At 35.2% G+C, this 19,671-nt stretch overlaps 1 protein-coding gene across 1 annotated transcript; it reads left to right on the forward strand.

Annotated features, from left to right (window-relative positions):
• Window positions 1–8,298: 8,298 nt before the first annotated feature.
• On the forward strand, window positions 8,299–19,140 carry LOC107448503 (astacin-like metalloprotease toxin 5). The gene is made up of 6 exons (XM_016063729.5): window positions 8,299–8,521; window positions 10,861–10,931; window positions 11,470–11,560; window positions 12,001–12,109; window positions 16,132–16,307; window positions 18,855–19,140. The coding sequence occupies exons 1-6, from the start codon at window positions 8,464–8,466 to the stop codon at window positions 19,082–19,084; spliced, it is 735 nt and encodes a 244-aa protein (XP_015919215.3). The 5' UTR covers window positions 8,299–8,463; the 3' UTR covers window positions 19,085–19,140.
• The last annotated feature ends 531 nt before the right edge of the window (window positions 19,141–19,671 follow it).

The following is a 19,671-nucleotide window of genomic DNA, read 5'->3' on the forward strand; positions in this document are numbered from 1 at the left end:
GTTATTGTTGTCAGAGGCAAACATGGAAGAACAGTCTCTGATATCTTGAATAATGCACTTCTAGAAGTAGCTAGATGGTGCTCTGAATCAGGCTTATCTGTCAATCCATCCAAGATAAGCTATGTAGCCTTCGCACGAAAAAGGCAACTTGATCTAGGTAATGTATACTACCTGGACCATAAATTGGAACTCGCGGAGTACAAGTTTCTCGGGGTTTATTTTGACTCCAAACTAAAATGCGGTCATCAACTTGAACACTGTTCCAACAAGGCTAGAAAGATTTTCTGGTCTTGAAGAAATGCTATTGGTAGAACCTGGGGACTGTCCCCCAAAATAGTTTACTGGATATACTCAATGATTATTAGTCCTATCATCACTTATGGCGCATTCGTCTGGTGGTCAAGGACTAGATTGAGCTCCGCAAGGTCTAATCTTAACAGACTACAAGGAATGGTCTGTGTAGCCCTGTCAGGCTGTCTCAGGACCACTCCTACAGCTGCTCTAGAGAGCTTACTTGGGTTTCTTCCATTGAACTTACGCGTTGAAGTTGAAGCTCAGACAGGCGTAAAGCGTCTTATGTACCTTGGCCTTGTCATGGGGACATCTTGTTTCACAAGTGATGGATTTACCCTCTTTTATTATGCCTAGTGACTATATGTCACTAAGATACGCTTTTCACAAGCCCTTCAAGATCCATTTTCCTACTAGAGATGAATGGTTTAATTCTCCTCGGTGGCTTAAAGGCAAATGCCTAATATGGTACACTGATGGTTCAAAGATTGGTGCCAAATCAGGAGCAGGAATTTATCGCTCCAATAACGGTACCAAACTTCACTTTCCCCTGGGAAACTATGCCACCGTTTTTCAGGCTGAGGTCTATGCCATTATCTTGCGCAAGTTATGCTTAGACAAGGGATATCAAAATACGACTATCCGCATCTGTTCTGACAGTCAGGCTGCTCTCCTATCACTGTCAAGGTGTAAATTCACCTCTTTGTTGGTGTGGGAATGCTTCTCGGTCCTCTGTGACCTGTCCGCTCATAACAAGGTATCCCTGCATTGGGTACCTGGACATAAGGGTATTGGTGGAAATGAGCTAGCTGATGAAGCAGCACAGGCTGGCTCTAATGCAATTTTCTGGGGCCCTGGACCTGCCCTGGGAATTTCTCCCTCATTTAGGGCAACCATTTTCAAGCTCTACGGCAAGATTGCCCATGAACAATGGCGCGCTGCTGACGGTCAGAGACAAGCTAAGGAGCTGAATCGAGAGACTGTCTTAGTGTACGTCAAAAGGAGCTTTTAAAGCTTAATAGAAACAGTATAAGGACGATCATAGGTCTTCTTACTGGTCACTGTATCCTCAGGAGACACCTACACATTATGGGAATAGAATCCAATTCTCTTTGTCGGGGTTGTCATCTAGAAGAAGAGACATCACGACACATACTTTGTGGTTGTGACGTCTATTCTGCTCAAAGATTTGAGCATTTAGGGCAGCATTGCAACAATGCCTGGGAACTGCAAGATGTTCCTGTAAGGTGCTTGCTGAACTTTATTTCAGCTATAGGGCTTTCTTGCTAATCACGACTACGGTTTGGGTACAATAGACCTCTGGTCGATGTGCCCTGCTCATCAGAGCTGCCGAACCTCTAAGTCTAAGTCGAGCCGTGATGGCTCAGGTTATAGAGCGTTCACCTTCCAATGAGGTGAACCATGTTCGAGTCTCGGCGATGACTGATCGATGCAAATTCCGCATCCAGATTGCACCGACCACAGTGCTGACGTAAAATATCCTCAGTGGCAGACGGATTAGAGGTTAGAGTCTCCTGTCCATCATGCTAACCGCGGGCGGTTTTTCTCTCCATGTAACTCAAATGCGGGTTAATTCCTCCATGAAGGCAAATTTCTCCCAAAACTTGATCCAGGAGTTCCCTTGTCTTCTGGATTGGGTTCGAAATTACAAGGCTACAAAGTTGAACATCTGTATTCGTAAACTCAAAATTGTTTTGGCTGTTCATCGACAGTTATAAAATAAAATATTTTAAGTAATTATAAATAATAGTTTTAATAAAATCTTCAGATTAAGGTTCATATACATATTTTTTAATTTCGCTAAATGTAAGTGCTTATATTATTTCCAATTTTGAATTTCTCTTTTTGACTTACTTAATTGTACAAGATGTATCAAAACTTAACCAGCAGCCTAAAAAATGCCGCTGGCCAATTCTACGTTATCTTATTTTTCCAATGTTGGCAGGTAGGATAGTTTGTCTACGGAAAGAAGTCCCCCTGCCACAAAGTCTGAGGCCGTCTCTGCTGCTATGGAAACAAGAATAGCGATTTCAGGGAGAGTAGCTTCTCTTCAATCTAGGGCTTACACAGTACACCGAAGAAATATTTTAATTTACTCTTACTAGAAATAAATGGCTCATTAAAAAGTTATAGCACAATAAGGAGCATGGCAAAATGTTCTAAGGTATGTCATCGATGAAGATACTTATATGGAATACATGACCATATCATGGAGTGATCTTACAGGGTTGCCATTCCACAGGCAAAACCTGGAAAATACAAGGAATATTAAAATCACCTAAAATAACCGAAAATGCGGGGAATTTTGATTTTTTTTCTTTACAAACTGGGAAAATACAGGGAGTTTTGTTTCTTATTTTTGTCTTTTAAAAAATGGTGACCACTCAAAGCGTAATCTATGGGTTATTTAACCATGATATTTCAGCTTTACTAAACTATTTCATTTACTATAGCATTATTTAAGTATGTTCAGTTGTTTTTCCAGCAATTAAAAATAATAAATATAGCTTGTCCAATGTAGCTCACACAAGAGCACAGTAATTGTTGTTTCCTCCTAATATATTGTGTATAATATGTACAGGGAAAACACAGGGAATTTTATTTCCAGATTTGAGTGGCAACCCTGAATCTAACTTAAAGAATAAATATCTTATAAAAGTACGCCTCAATTTTCTTAAAGCATAATACTTGAGAAAGGTTTTGCATCTTAGCATTCCACATTTTTGAAACATGTGCTTCGTTGGTCAATGAATAAATTGTTTTAATAGTTCAAATCTAGGAATAATAGCTATAAACAGTTACTTAACTGTCATACATAGCATTGGGGAAGTTGCACGTGATTGCATATTCTAATGTATTGATAAAAATTAGAAATTTAAAACTTTATAGAACTGAGCTGGCAGTTTTTGAAACATTTTATACATGTATGTCCATGTGCATCCGGCATCCAATGTTTCTCAGAATTTTTGCAAAAAATTTTTCCTTGTTATTTGAATTTTGAATTTTTCCTTGTTACATGTTAAAAAAATAAGATACAAAACATTTAAATGATATTTAGGTGGTTCACCAATCCAAGAAGTATGGAAATTTTAAAAAGAAGGGTACAATGAATCAAAATAAAATTACATATTATCTGAAGAAATATGGAAATTTAAATTAAAGTGCATTTTAACGATGTTTGGAGATCTCTCTGATTCGGTCTATCTTGCTCGACAACTCGCAGAACATTTTGTTTATGTTTTTGTGCATTTATCGATTCTATGTAATCATTGCTTAGCTTGACTTCTTGTTTCGCTTTGGCATTGACATAATTTAATACTACAACTTTACATATGTTGAATTCGGAATTTGTCCACTCTGAAACATTTTCAGGTAAGTTTTTGAGTCAAGTTTATCGAAATAAAATAAAAACGAAGAATTTGCTCCGTATAAATCAGTAGCAAGTGTATTTTCTGTGAGAATTCGGATTTTCCAAAATCCAATATATGTCTTAAGTTGGTTTTTAAAGTTTTTATTTTTATTTTGGTGAAACTTAGCTAGTCGAAAAAGCGATCGATATCATCTCTTCTATCAGATACCAGTAGTAATTTTACAAAATCACAAATTCAATTCTGAGATATAATGGGAGGGTTAAGGTAGTATTTTATGGGAGCAAAGATATTACAGGTCATTTCAAGGATCATACACCCTTGTGCAAATTAATTGAAACAAACTCAATAAATTCAGAAAACTAAGAGAAAAGGCTATTTTATTTAAATTTATACAAACTCAAAAATTTTTAGTACATAATATGATCTCCACGACACTTTATTAACATTTGGACACGATTCGGCATGGATTCCACTAATTTTTTACAGTCATTTATAATATTTGTGTCCTTGTACCACACATGAATTAACGCCGTGATTAGCTTCTCCATAGTTGTACAGTCCATATTTAATAGGCGATTCTTGCATATGGCCCAGAGATTCTCAATTGGGTTGATATCCGGAGAGTTCCCTGACCATTCCAATGTCTCAATTTGATTCTCAGACATGAATTTCTTGACAATTTTGGACGTATGGCAAGGAGCTAAATCCTGTTGAAAAATCCTTGTTCCACCAGGGTATCGTTTTTTCAACTCTGGAACAACTTTTTTACCCAGAATAGTAATGTATTGCTCAGAACGCATCATACCGTCAATAGGCTGCAAAGGTCCAACCCCATTGTAACCGAAACAACCCCAAAACATCTTCTTTTTCGGGTGTAAAAAACACGAAAAAAAAAGTTTGTTTCAATTAATTTGCACAAGGGTGTATATGGCAAAGTTGCTGACTATTCACCAACCAGGAATTGTAGTTGAAAAATGACCAATAATGAACTAGACTAAAATATTCAATTAATATTAGAAATCAGTTTAAAATGAAACTCCTAAGTTAAAGCAGAAAGAAAACATTTAGTTGTGTATAAGTTTAAATTGCAGACCCATGTCAGTGTTACCTTTGGCGATGACTTTATTTGATGTAAATGATCCAGGAGAAATTTTTTTTGATACGCATGTTTTTTTTGGTCACTGAATGTTACAAATTAATGAAATACCGAAGACTCTCCGTGTAGTAAATGGTGACTGATTCACGTTAAATCTATTGAGTTTTAAAGTCCTCCATGTTCCCATAACAAATCACACCACTGGTCCAGGTGTTTCCTTATCTTCTGGATTGGTTCAAAATTACTAGGCTACGGTGTTGAACACTAGTAGTCGTAAACCCAAATTTGGGTCGGCTCTTCAACGACGGATATATAATGAAATGGATCGTGGTGGATCAGGGAATTGAGTGTTCGCCTTCCAATGAGGTGGCTCGGATTCCGCACCCAGCTCGCGCCGACCACAGTGCTGGCGTAAAATATCCTCAGTGGTAGATGGATCAAGGGTTGGAGTCCCCTTGTCGTCAGACTAACCGTGGTAGGTTTTCCTGACCTTTCTCTCCATACAACGCAAATGCGCGTTAGTTCCATCAAAAGTCCTACACGAAGGCAAGTTTCTACTAATACTTGATCCTGGAGTTCCCTTGTCTTCTGGATTAGGTTCAAAACTACAAGGTCATGGAGTTGGTAAATCCAAAATTGGGTCGACTGTTCAATGACGGTTATAAAATAAAATAAAATTAATGAAATAAATAGTTGAGTTAGAAAAATACTGAATTTAGTGATATTTTTAAGGAAAATCTGAAATTACGATGTCTTTGAGAGCCCCTAAAATAGCTTAGTAAACTGAAATATTTGATATATATCAAATTTTTAAGAGTAAGCGAATATACTTTTAGATTCGGGATAAAGTGATTTGTTTTATTATACATCATAATGTATGATTAATATGGCAAAGACTTTACCTTTATCTTCCATCACCTGAATTGACAGTTTTGTTAAACCCATGTCCATGACAATCCAAAGGGTGTAGTCGAATCCTAAATGTCCATCCTAGTGTAATTAAGTGCTCCAATAGTCTATAGGAATCTAGTGCACATTCTAGAATGAAAATTAATCGTATTAGATTGTTTCATATCTTTTAATTAACGTTCATATCAGCTAATATTGTGTCAAATGAAATCTTAAAATTATACAGAAAATTTAAAACAATTATGTTAATTTACTGCTACAAATTTATATTTTTCATTTTTTTTTCTATGAACAATATTCCTAACTAGCTTCAAAATTGAATTTCTTTTAAAAATTACCGATTTTACTAGACTTTATTTTTGAGAGTGTCTAAATTCCTGGAGGGGCGAAACACGTTATTTGCCCTATCACTTAAATTTTAGAGGTGTTCTGCATCCCCCCCCCGGTTAGCATTCCACTGGGTTTGACACTGGATAGTAAAGACAGAAGTACATTATACAGGAAATGTTGTACATTGTACATGAATGACAGGAAAAGGCACTTTGCTCCACCTCCTCGGACGCAGGGTTCATTTCAACGCGGGAGTAAGAAGAGAAACAACTGCGCCCTTGAAATTGAGACAATTTCATTTTTTCCATATTTTAGTGTTTCTTTGAATATCCGGTACTGCATCCTGTTGAGAAACATACTTTTGGCATTTCTAAACTTTTAATTTTAAACAAAATGTTTGAAAAAAAATTTAATTAATACAGAAAATTTGTGGAATGCCCTTTTTTTCGCCATTCTCAAGTAATTAGCGCCACTTTTTGAGCACCAAACTGGTTTATAAATGGCCAGCTGCTTTTCAAATTTGTCCCGCAGTGGACTGATCGTTAAGACAGCAGATCACCGAAGTCAAGCATCACTGGCTGCGGTCAGTGTGCGGGTGGGTCACAACTCGGATCAGTCTGCGAAGGGACCGAGGGTGTGCGGTATTGGTCCTCGTTAAACTGTTCTACTGTAAAGTGCTCGACTTCGCTTGAAGGTCGTCGGGCTACCGAAGCTGGGGTGCCATCCCCTCTGCAGAGGATCAAAATTATGATGGCATGTCTTCGGATCATCCCCCGGGATGTTTCCCAGACCGTCGCCAATAGCCCATTGTGCAGCCCTAGTGCGACGTAAATGAACTACAACAAGAAAGACAACCGTAAAAATTAGTCCTATCGCTTCAAAACTCGAATTTTCCAGAACTATAATTTGGTCGTCAAGTATCGATCGAAAGAAGCGAAAGAAAACTTCGCAGTTGATTGACCGCTCAGCTTGGTCACCTTCCCAAATTATCTTTTACAACATATAAGCTTTACCAATGGCAATGTTAACCAATTCAAATGTACAGCAAATGTACAAAATTTAAATAACTTGATATAATTACTTGAATATAAAATATGCATGCTATTGCTTGAAAAATGTAGGCTCCGTTACAAATAATGAGTTTGACAACATGCTGTACTATAGCATCGTTTTTATTTAAAATTTCTATAGCCATTTAAGAAAGGATCAAAAATAAATCTAAATATATAATTACTTCGTAACTAAATTTTTATTTCGATAAAAATGCAAAATTATCGTAAATAATTAATGAGTGTAAAATTAACTATTGAATACTACTTAAAGTATTACTTAAGACAACCTAAAAAACTGAATAATATCTATTTACTAGAAGAATAGGGATATTATGAAAAGAATTTATAGAAGTATAATTTTATAAGAAGAATTGGAATACTTTTGTGTTCAGTACTTTTTGTCCTAGTAGTACTGGCAACATTTGATTATTCAAGACTAAAAAGCTTACACGCATTCAAATAAAATTTGTGTTTAGAGTGCTATGGCACAATGGCCGTATTATTTTAATGCAACCTTTTGAAACATTTCAGAAAGTAATATTATAGATTATAAAACTACTTAAAGTTTTTTTTCTTTTTACTTTAAAATCTTAATATTCAAGATCAACTTACGTGGAATAAGAAAAAAATATAAATTTATATGTAAATTAGCTAAAAATAAGAAGAAAAAAAATTCTTATAAAGATTTTTTCTTGAAAAAATATTTTACTAAAAGTGTCAATTTTCAAACTGTCAATTCTAAGAAAAAATTGAAAATGTTTAGAAAAAGTGATTCAATCACAGAATCATTTATTTCTTATGTTTATGTCGGGTTTTCGTACTACAATATTCCTTTATCTAATATTCTATTTTCACGTTTTAGCTACAAATTATGTTGGCCTAGCTTATTATGTTGGCTTATGTTGGTTGTTATAAACAAAAAAAGGTGCATCCTGGTGTTACGGGACTTGTGTTTTTCTAAATAGAGTTAATCTTATTGGTTGGGAGATGTACTATGCAAAAAAGAAATTCCTCTAAAAATAAAAATGCAACGACTTAAACCTGTTTATGTTACAAAACGGATGGAAAATACTACTACGTACCCGTACTTTTACAGCGTTTTAAGTCAGACATTAGACCCTGTTACAGGAGAAATTTCTATGCAAAATTATGTAGCGAACAGATAAGAATAAATTAAATCAGTTTCCATTGCGATAATTTGAAAAGAGAATGCCACCACCTGTTTCCAGAGATTAGGAATAGGATGAAAGAAATTGAATGATTGATTTTTGCTTTGATTTTTTTTCCTCCTCCATTTTATAACAGAACTTCTGTTTTCTTCTCTTACTTGTCAATTATACCTCTCAACGAGTTTCATCTAGTAACTATATCTATAACCCTTCAGTGTTTCATCATGATAGGAGGAGCAATTTTAATTACATTTTTAAGCTTTTGCAACGGAAGGACTCTTGGTAAGTTATGACAATTAATATGCCTAGGCTGCCCACACACAAGTTTGGATTCTACCAATGAAATTTGACCCCCCATGAAATTTGCAACTACAAATCGTTTGAGGTTTCCCCTTTTTTACATGGGGGACGCTACAGGATTGGGGATCGGTCATTGTGAGGATCATACTTAGGGTCAGCAGAGAGGCAGATAAGGATAGATTGATTTATGAAGAATTAGAATACTGAAAGCCTTATCTTTCAATTTGTGTTTGTGGAATATAGCATTTCTTTCAATTTGTATTTGTGGAATATGACATTTCTTTCAATTTGTTTTTGTGGGATATCCGCCTGTTTAAGAAACGAAAAACTTGTGTGCTCGCAGCCTTAACTTTCTAAGTATCTTCATTACGAATTTATCTATATATTACCGCTAAGGCTCTCAAACCTTTAATATGCACATTCTCTTGCTAACCTGCAGGTTAACTAGGTTAATCTGCCCTGCACATTCGCTTGTCAAACAGCAGGTTAACTAGGGTAATCCGTTAAAGTGAGGAAAAAAGCATTTTTGGCACTTATGTATTGTACATGTTACCGTGAATGAACCGAATGTCTACTTTCACCGGTGAATGTCAACAATCACATAGTCGTTTTGGTGAATGTAAGAAATATTTGTTATATCCAATATTAATTTATTCGCTGATATTATGTTTATTCGATATTGTAATATCTATTGAGGGTAGATTAGGGAAACAGCAGTGTCTGGAGTACCGGTTAAATGCATACGAAGCAAGGGCACTTTTAAAGAAAACATTGATGTAGGTCATACCCGGCAGTGGCACTGAACCTTAGAAAAACAGTGATGTATGCCACACCGGGCAGTGGCACTTAACTAGACCTAGATAAATGTTATCTATTAAATTTCTTTGACACAATTTTCATGTTTTTTGACATAAATTTAATAGAAATAAATTTAAAGTATGCATATAATTTATTTTTTAAATTTTACAAATATCCGGATGCATTTGCAAATGGCAGCAAATAATAAAGTCCTTTTTGTTTATCAGGTCTGGCACAGTAATAGATTTGTCCAAGAGAAAAACATTATTTTGCTTAACACTAGAAAGACTGAAACTTAGTATATACCTATATTGCCTAAAAGCAGTTAAAATGATAGGATTGTAAAAGAATAAATAACGTGTAAAGAAATTTGTTTACAATTAGTTTTTAATATTTTTTATATTATTTACAGTCAGATAACAAGTTAGTAGAAAATATTAACAATAAAAAAATTATATGTTGTACAAAATTCTAAGAAATTGTGTCATTATATACATCATTGTTTTTCTAATTGAAATTAAAATCAGTCAAAATGGCTTCCTTAGGCAATCTAGTGTTAAGTATTTAATCGTCAATTAACATGGATTCATTTGATGTATTAATGAAATACAGCTGTTACCGTGGTTGACAGAAATCAAGAGAATGTCGACTTTCACCGGTGAATGTCAACAATTCCATAGTCGCTTTGGTGAATGTCCGACATATTTGTTTTACCCGATTTGATAATTAATTTATTCGTTGATGTTTTTATATTTAGTCGATATTTTAATATCTGCTGAAGATAGACTAGGAGAAACACCAGTGTTCGGATTACCGATTAAATGTACACTGAGCAGTGACATTTGACCTTAACGAAGAACATTCATGTAGGGCATACCGGGCAGTGGCATTGAACCTTAAAATTATATTGATGTAGGATATACTGGGCAGTGGCACTTAACTAGATCTAGTATATATTTCGTACATTTTCCAAAGCGACTATGTGATTGTCAGCACTCACCGTTGGAAGTCAACAACTACCCATTTCTGTCATTCACAGTAACATACACATTAATAGTTTTAGTATCGTTTACGTTCTTAAGTTTGTTTCTGTCATTCTATCAACTAATTTGTATTCATTGACTTGATTCTTCAGTTATTAAAAAATCGATGGTATTATGTTAATTTATCGTTTGATTTTTGTATTATAGCTCTTAAAGTGATTGATTTTCTCAATTTCTGTGTTTATTGTAATTACTTGCTTCATAACGAAAAATAAATAATGTTGATTTAAGCAAACAGAAACGTTGCTGTTGTTCAGCAAAGAATTTTTCTCTCACTTTAATGAGCTCCAAAAGGTAATTTGCAGATTTTCTAGGTAGTTGGCAGGTCATTTGAGAACTGAAGCAAATTTTTTGAAACATTAACTAGATTAACACATTAACTGTTAGAATCACTGATTTGTTCACTTTATAAACAACATATAAAGAAAAAAAAATTATTTTCTGTGCCGGTTGCCCTTGAATTTTCCTCTTACTCTGTAGGTGACTTTGACCATGGTGCCATGGAGAATCCTGATTTAGTCGGAGGCGACATGTTAGGTTTCAATCCAGAGGTATTATTATTCATTTTTTTTCAACTTTAAAATTTGCTTAATAATCATTTTTTCAATATGGAGTTTAAAAATACATGTTTGTGTTTCAAGGCAAATAAAAAAACATGTCCGATTTTTTATCAGGCAATCAAACAGATTTTGATCAGCAATCAACAGCGTTTTGTTAGCTTTTGATGGAGTTTTGGCATTCTTTTGTTTAAATATTAATTTGCAATTTTTCATGTACATACTGTCTTTTACTTAATTTTTGTAAATGATCCTAAAAATATATGTAAAAGTTGATAGCAAATTGCAAACTCTTTAAACTTACTCAAGACTTTTTTTAAAAACTTTTCTCCTGTATTCATTATTACGAATCTTTCTTACTTTACATTTTTCCTTGACTTTTTGCAATTTACGAGGTTTTTTTCGAATAAAATAAACTTAGAAAGTATTTCTCCCAGTCCTCCTAAAATGAAGCAAATCAAGCTTGGGTGCATGTCACCCTTGGTTCCTTACGTACTATATGAATGATACCTTATTGCTTTTTATTTAACAGGATGATAGAAGTGCTGTCCCAAGAACAGAACTCTTATGGCCTAAAGGAATTGTTTATTATTTCAAAGAGCCTGGACTGAATGAAACTGTACGTAAGTACAGTATTATTTTTATGCAAGTGATAAAATATGTAATATTAGTGCTATGCGCGTATACGCATTTTTCATTTCTATATTGATATGAATTTTTCGTTAAAATAATACTAAAAAGCTTTAAATTGCTCCAGTACTATTCAAAAGGGAACTGTTTGCGAGCTGCAATTCTTTTTATGATAAAATAGCAAACATTGTTCCTTTTCTTTGAAAAAAAAATCTGACATGCAAAATTATTATTAGCTGATGGGTACTTAACAGTTTCAGACTGAGTAGTAGATTTTCATTTTTCTTTCTTTTATGTTTCTGGGGTTTTGATGATTCCTCGAACTAAATCTGTAAATCATCCGGGAATCGGAGTACAATGTTTTTAAAATTGATTAATAATGAGGAGCCACCTTATTCCAATGTTAATTCTATTATTTATTTATTTTCTTTAGCTGACGTGGTTCTTCAAAGAGCTTTTGATCACTACAAGAATGTCACTTGCATTCAATTCAGACAAAGAAGATGGGAGAAGGACTACATTCGCCTCTTTTCAGGGCAAGGGTTAGTATTGCCTATCTTATAATAGAGAAAATTCGCATTTATTGCAGTGACTTTTGAGGCAAGGTGATCACTTTGAACGAGCGGACTAAGGATTCCCACGACCAACTTTTCCATCCGGCCGAGCTATCTACTACCTATTTTTCACACGTGTTTTTTTGGCTAAAAACAAATAGCAGTTTTGTCTTGCTATAGTTTGTATACGGTAAGAACTCCCCTCGCCACAAAATCTGAGGCCGTCTGCTGCTATGGAAACAAGAATAGCGCATTTCAGAGAGGGGTAGCTTCTCTAAACTCAATGGCTGACACAATAGACCGAAGAGGGAGATTCTCTTTCTCCCGCCGACCTGAGCCAAAATATGTCCTAAACCGTGACCCTATACCCCTACTTGAAATAGTTATACCTCGTTACCATAGTCACCGCCACGGGTCCAGACGAATAGCTAGAGGAGTTCTTACTTTGGACAAACTATACATTATAATCACCCCTCGCGGGAGATTCTTCGGGCATCTTGTCTTTCTGTGTCACGTGCCGATAAGAATGTAGAATGTTTAAACATAAATTTATTTGTGGTCAAAAAACCCTTGCGAGATATCGCGTCGCAATGAACTGTAAAAACCGTGCTGTAATACCTATCCGGATTCGGTGTGTCCAGCAGAGGATCGTGAAGTAGAAGTCAAGCATTACTGGCTGAGATCAGTAAGTGGGTGGGTGACCACTTTGATCAGCCTGCGTAGGATCCGAGGGTATGCGGCATCGGTTCTTGTTAAACTATTCTACTGTGAAGTGCTCGACTTTGCACGCAGGTACTCGGGCTACGAAAGCAGAGGAGTCATCCTCTCTGCAGAGGATCAAAATTGCAATGACTTGTCTTCGTATCAGCATCAGGGATGTTTCCCAGGGCGTCGCCAATTGCCCATTGTGCAGCTCTAGTGCAACGAAAATAAAGTACCAGCCTACCGAATTCGGTTTTGGAAAAACTCTAAAAATAGTGCGAATGATCAATTTATTTCAAGTAAATACCGAATCGAGTATTCTTATTCACTTCAATGGGTGCAGTTACACTTATAAACGGTAAAACTTACACCAATCTGCAGCTCCTTGGAGAAACAGGTTGGATGTTTTGAAGCTCCGTAAACTTGGCGAAAAATTATTGTATGTTTAAACTATTCAAATAAATTCTTGTATGTAATGATGTTAGAGCTTATTTTAAATGTAAAACTAATGCGTTTGGACCATTATTACAAGCTTAAAGGTTGTGCAATTTCAAGCTGTTGACCAATATGGCAGACAAGATAGCGCTTTCTTTATATGAAATGTACTGGTGAATGTCTTCTTGTCGGATTGAATTGACAAAGTGGTCACACCAAGTTTAGTTTCAATCCTCTTTCCTAATTGATTAAGAATATTAATTGTGGTCGATTGATTATTTGCCGAGTAATTTAAATCTTCTTGTCTGACTAATGTGACGGACTGCTCCTATAAACTATTTTAAAGTGTATGCATGTTTTTAATTGTATAATAAAGATATTTTCATGAATTGCATAAAATAATTGTATAATATTTAACTTCTATTCACTACGGTTCAGTTCGAATCATCATTAATATTCTGTCTGCGTCGTGTGTACGTTAGTGTAACAAACTAATTTTATTTTAAGAAATATCGTATACACCCATGTCAAAAGTTTTGATGGTCCCATCAAAACATTTTGATGGTTTAGGTAGGTGTTAGTACGATTCATGATGGTCCAACATCATTTGATGGTTCCCATCATTCAACATTTTCTATTATGTGTTCATGGTTTTCGATATGCCAGCAAACTTCCATCATTCTATGATGGAAAATGTTACCTTAATACTATGATGATTAACCATCAAGAGAAGATTGATTCTTATGAACCAACAATTCGTGATGATCCGCGATGGTTCGAATTATACATTTCCGTGATGGCTTACTGGGAATTTTTGTTGATTTAGCAGGAATATACCATCAAAAACATTTGGGTTTTTTTAATGTCTGCCCATCATAAATCAGACCGGGTTCATACATTAAGGTGATGGTTGTTCATGACCGTCCCAAGATTTGATTTCTAAGAAACTATGAAGGAGATTTCTGTTGGTTGGTTCAACAAAAACAAAACAAGTTGCTATTCTTATGACGAACCATCATAAATCTGTCTGAATTCTTATATTGGGATGATGGTTATTTATGTTGGTTACTTCAAAAAATATAATGGTTCATGATGGAATTATTGATGGTTACCATCAAGATTATGTTGCTCCATCAATGGTAAACTGTCAAACATTTTGACTAGGGCATGCATCCTAAATCAATTATTCTTGAATTGTACTGTACGGTAATAGTAACTTTACTGATTCCTTATGTGTATCATATTTTACTCTAATTATAAATTTAAGGACATTGGTCTCATGTCCAAGAGGTCGTGGGTTCGATCCCGCCGACCGAAGACTACCTGGTAGTAAATGGTGACTGATGTACGTTAAATCTGTCGTGTCGCAAAGTCCTCCATGTTCCCATAACATATCATAACTCTGGGGTTACTGATACAGGAGTTTCCTTGTCGTCTGGATTGATTCAAAATTACAAGGCTACGGAGTTGAACAGCAGTAGTCGTAAACTCCAAAACTGTGTAGGCTGTTCAGCGACCGATATAACTGATAAATTTAAGTGTTACCGAATAACAAACATGGAAGAGAAGGCCTCATCACGGGCTACCATCAACAAGAAATTTGATCCTTTAGTAGTCCATCCTTCGTATTTATCACCACTGCGCAACTTAGTATCCCGAACGTAGTGACATCTTTCTTATTTTTCATCCACTGCGCAGTTTATGTTCGTTACCTCTGATTACTAAATTGATCCATGCTGAGGCCTTCTCTCTCCTAGGAGGTGCTGCATGGTGGCGGCTACTTCACACCAAGTAGTGTAAAAGAATATTTTAGGTGCTTTACTACTCAAGGAACTATCCTTGGTTGTGGTGTACTCGGTAGTAAAGTACTACTTTACTGTAAAGTAATATTTTTAAAGTACCATTAAAGTACCTTTGCTGTAAAGTACCATTACTACCATTTTTGGTGTTCAGATATATGAAAGTGTTTTACAGTTTACGTAAAAGTTGGTTTTTCCGAAAAGACCGGATATCTTTATTTGTACCAGTCATTTAACGCTTTATATTTCCCCTTAAAATTCTCGTATTATAAAGAGTCATTACATTTGTTAAGTGTTAATTATTAAGTGTTAAAAATATGCACAATAAAGGTTGCTAATCTAACGAATGAAAAAAAGAAGAAAAATTACTGAGATTTGAGGAAACACTATTGAGAAGGACGGAATGAAAATATATATAATTGCGGAAGGAACTTAAAAGTTTTGTTAAAATCAATTTTTAATACTTGAACTGTTTCCTCTCGTAAATAAACTGATCCTCCTTATTCAGTAGTAATTCATGAGATTTCGATAATTTTTATTTTTAATGGTAGGTACTTTATTTACTTCGCACTAGAACTGCACTATGGGTTATTGGTGACTGTCTGGGAAACATCCCTGAGGATGATCCGAAGATATGCCATTGCAATTTTGATCCTCTGCAGAGGGGATATGTCCCCTGTTTTGGTGTCCGACGACCTTCGAGAAATCGAGCACTTAACGGTAGAACAGTTTAACGAGGACTGATACCGCACACCCTCGTCCCTACGCAGGCTGATCAAAGTGATCACCCGCTTACTGACCGTAGCCAGTAATGCTTGACTACGGTGTTCTACTGGGAACTGTGTCTTTGTTATTTTTTATCCTTGCTAAAATATCAAGCTATAAACCATAATGAATGTATAGATTTTTTTATGTAGAAACAAATTATTGTATTTATTTCAGGAAATGAGTTCACAGCTTTTAGATAATTATTAAGTTGTTGTTGTTGTTAATTTGCGTCGCACTAGAGCTGCACAATGGGTTAAGATAATTATTAAGAATTATTGTCATTTGAATAGCAGCATTTTATTTCAGATGTTATTCTTATGTGGGAAGAAAAGGAGGCGGCCAAGAAGTGTCTCTAGGAAGGAACTGTGGCCACGAAGGCATAGTCATACACGAACTGGGACACGCTATCGGATTTTATCACGAACAGAACAGGTCCGATCGAGATGATTATATAAAGATTAACTGGGAAAACATTAAAACAGGTAGTACAGGAAAGCGTGTTTTCTAATCTATATTTAAAAAAATTATTTTTTTCACGATGTCATACATAATGTCTCTACGTGTCAGGGTAATTCGTGACATTGCGCGATTCTGGCCAATAATATACCAGTGTTTAGATTGTCTTCTGAAGAAGCTTGGTATTAGTTGAGAAGCGCTTAAAATAATATAACAGGAAGTTCAACACAAGGATAGTCAATTGAATGAAGGACCGAGTGTTAGGTGAACCAATTAAGCATATAAGTCATTTGAGTATATGTTATATGGTTTAGATAAATTACACATCAACTTTACTTGGAAAGATAATTATCAATTCAGACTCGTGCAATTCATTTGGTCAGTGGTTCACTGAGCTGTTTATCCATTTAGTGAGGTGGGAAGGTAATAGCAATTTTAGCCTCTGGCTGAGACTCAGTGGTCAGAGGCCGATTCCACGGTCAGCCATCTTTTTAATAGAGATGCCATTAAAAGTACCGAGAACTGAAGTACTAAACTAAGCTCCCTAAGGATATTAACAAAGTCGGTAAATCACACGCTTTGGCTGAGGCACTTTGCCTGTAATTACAGTCCAAGTCTAACAGAAACTGTAATTATATTAAAAGGTTCATGACTAAATAGGCTGACTACTATAACGTAGAATGTTAATGTAGAAAGAAGTTTCCATTTTTCAATTTTTTTTATGAAACTCTAAATAGTCGATTTCCTTGGGGAACTTTGACTTGTGTTTACAATAGCCAAAATATCGCATATAATGGCTAAAAAAGTCAATTTCGAAAGCTTTTGTTAGTGAACGGAGTTAAAACCTGATTCATGGATCTAGAAATTGTTTTTTTTTAACAACATAGAAACAACTCTCTTTATTGCATCTTCGGCGAGTGAGGTAACTTCCTAAGGCAGACAACTTTTTCTGTCTTACTTAGCTTAATAAGCTTTTCTACAATTATGTGTGGTTTTTCAGCTAGACGAATCTTGTAAGAATGATATTCTTGTTTACGTTTTCATTATTGCATTAATCATTATTTCTGCTACTATCCCAAACTGGTTGCTTTTGAACTGATGTTTGACACTGATGATTTTATAATTTCGTTTGAACGTTTTTAAGAGTGCTATGCTATCAATCAACTGTATTTTATTATCAAGCGTTCCCTCCTTAAATCATTACCAAATCAGTTTAAAAAAATCCCCGCTCTTGAGTCACGCTCCCATTTTATGAGGAGTCTACCAGTAATCGAATTACACTATCTTCTAACTAATGAATCGTGAAATCATTATCAGTATAATTTTATTCATGTTGATATACTAAGCTGCATCGGAAGTTATTTATGATTCCACCTACTTGAAACGTAGCAATTAATTTGGGACAAAATTTTCGACCGAAATGTAACAAATAATTTAAGATGAAGGGAGTGTCAGGACTCTGATTCCTCTCCCACGCATCTGAATGACCCCTTAGCTGAGGGTCAGTGGGTGCGGGAAGAGTGGTTCCCCTAATCGCGGGAGAGGAAAGAGTTAATAGAGAAGGTCTTTCTTGAGAGAAATGAGATTAATTATGAACATGATGCTCATAGAGTGTAGAATGAAGAACAAGGGAGCAATGGGGCTCTAGAAATAAAAGCTGTACTTTGTTAACCATTGGCAAAATGGTTGTTGTTTTGGGTTTGATGGCGTGCACATCTAATTTGGACGTCATCACACTTTTCACTTTTCAACTGTGTTCAAGAATAACAGTAAGCAGTGCGCATGCTTCGTCATTGCATGCGTTGCTATGGCGACCGCTGCTGTTTGATAATTTTCTTCAGAATTCTTTTTTTCACTTTTAATTATGTTATGCATTAAGTTGGGGAATTTATTGTTGAGATATGGGATCAGAGAGATCCCATAAATACTTCTTGAGTTGTGAATAAAAGAGAATTTCATCATTTGAACGATATTTTTGTTTTTATTGTTTTAATTACGAATCAGAAATTCTAACCCACAGTTCAAACTGGATCGTTTTCAATACTAATTCAGGTGAATATCACAAATAAAGAGGGTCTCAAACAAACTGATTGACACAGTCCCAAGGGTTGGAGTTAAAGGAAGAAAAAAAAACGATTCCAAGGCTTAAACTTACCTAGGCGGCAAAAGCTAAAACCAAAGAACGTAGACGAAAAAAAAATTAGTCAACAACCATTTTGCTAATGGGTAACCTGTGATCGCCTTCCGGTAACCACAGTTTTATTTCTATTTTATTTAAATATTTGTAAGTTTCGATCATCAATAATCCAAAATTTAAAATAAATATGTATATATACAGTCCTCGTCATCATTTTGAGTGTTCTAAAAGACGAACCATAAATAAAATCGTCCCACAAAGAACGGGTGTCACAGGGAGTATTATTTACTTTTTTTTTTAATATTTAGAGCAAACAAGTCCTAACTCATGGAACTTCTTTGCCCTTTCACGGAACCGTAGGATTCCGCTTAACACTTTTTGGGAACCACTGGAGCAAATTTACCATATGTTATTATTTCCTTTTTTGAATTTTCAGGAGAGGAAGGTCAGTTTTTCAAGCTGAAGCCGCGTCAAAATCTCCTCTTAACGCCATTTGATTATAATTCTATAATGCTGTACGGATCATACACTGGATCAAAAAACAGAAAGGAAGGTCTCCGAACAATGGAGGGAATCGACGGATCACTTCTTTTGGATCCACTCACTAAAGGAAAACTCAGCGAAAGAGACATAGAAAGAATTAATAAACTGTATAACTGTAAATGATGTGTGTACTGTTTAAACTGTTATTCAATAAAATATCTGATTATTTTTCTCCTTAATTCGTTGAAATCTGTGTTCTTGACACATTTATTTATAATGGATTTTCTACACGTCATGTCTACCATCAGATGTGACTTACTACCTTTTTTGAATAAAAAAATATTAAATAATTATAGGTAGATACATAATACATTAATGATATATTATAATATAATAAATAGATCTATATATTAATAGATTTCTGTTGGGCAATAACGCTATAGTGTGAAGTTAATACCGGGTGTTTAAAAAAGAACCAGTATTATGAAAAATCAAATAAAGATAAGAAGAAGAAACTAAAGATGCACAGCTCGCTAAGTTCTGCTAAGAAAACTAGATTCTTATTTCTTAAGGTGCTCCAAAAGTATAGGTTTTCAACGGATGGTAGTGCTATAAACAGCATCAGTTCAAAAACTATAAACAATGTCACGAAATTTTTTTACACGTGACACCATTCCAATCTCATGCTAAGGTTGTTCTCCGACTGTGCCAAGTTATGGTTGTAAAAGGTAGCTATTTTGAAAATGCAGTTTTATAGTTTTTATTGCTGG

This window comes from Parasteatoda tepidariorum, chromosome 6, assembly GCF_982258835.1.
Source record: "Parasteatoda tepidariorum strain Cologne lab strain chromosome 6, Ptep-v5.0, whole genome shotgun sequence".
In the NCBI taxonomy this organism is placed as follows: domain Eukaryota; kingdom Metazoa; phylum Arthropoda; class Arachnida; order Araneae; family Theridiidae; genus Parasteatoda; species Parasteatoda tepidariorum.

What these genes read in the sequence shown, in the direction of transcription:
- LOC107448503 (XM_016063729.5), top strand. Translation starts at nt 8,464, where the DNA reads ATGATAGGAGGAGCAATTTTAATTACATTTTTAAGCTTTTGCAACGGA. An exon ending in TGGACTGAATGAAACTGTAC is followed by an intron (nt 11,561 to 12,000) that starts GTAAGTACAGTA and finishes TATTTTCTTTAG; the next exon opens with CTGACGTGGTTCTTCAAAGA. An exon ending in CTGGGAAAACATTAAAACAG is followed by an intron (nt 16,308 to 18,854) that starts GTAGTACAGGAA and finishes TTGAATTTTCAG; the next exon opens with GAGAGGAAGGTCAGTTTTTC.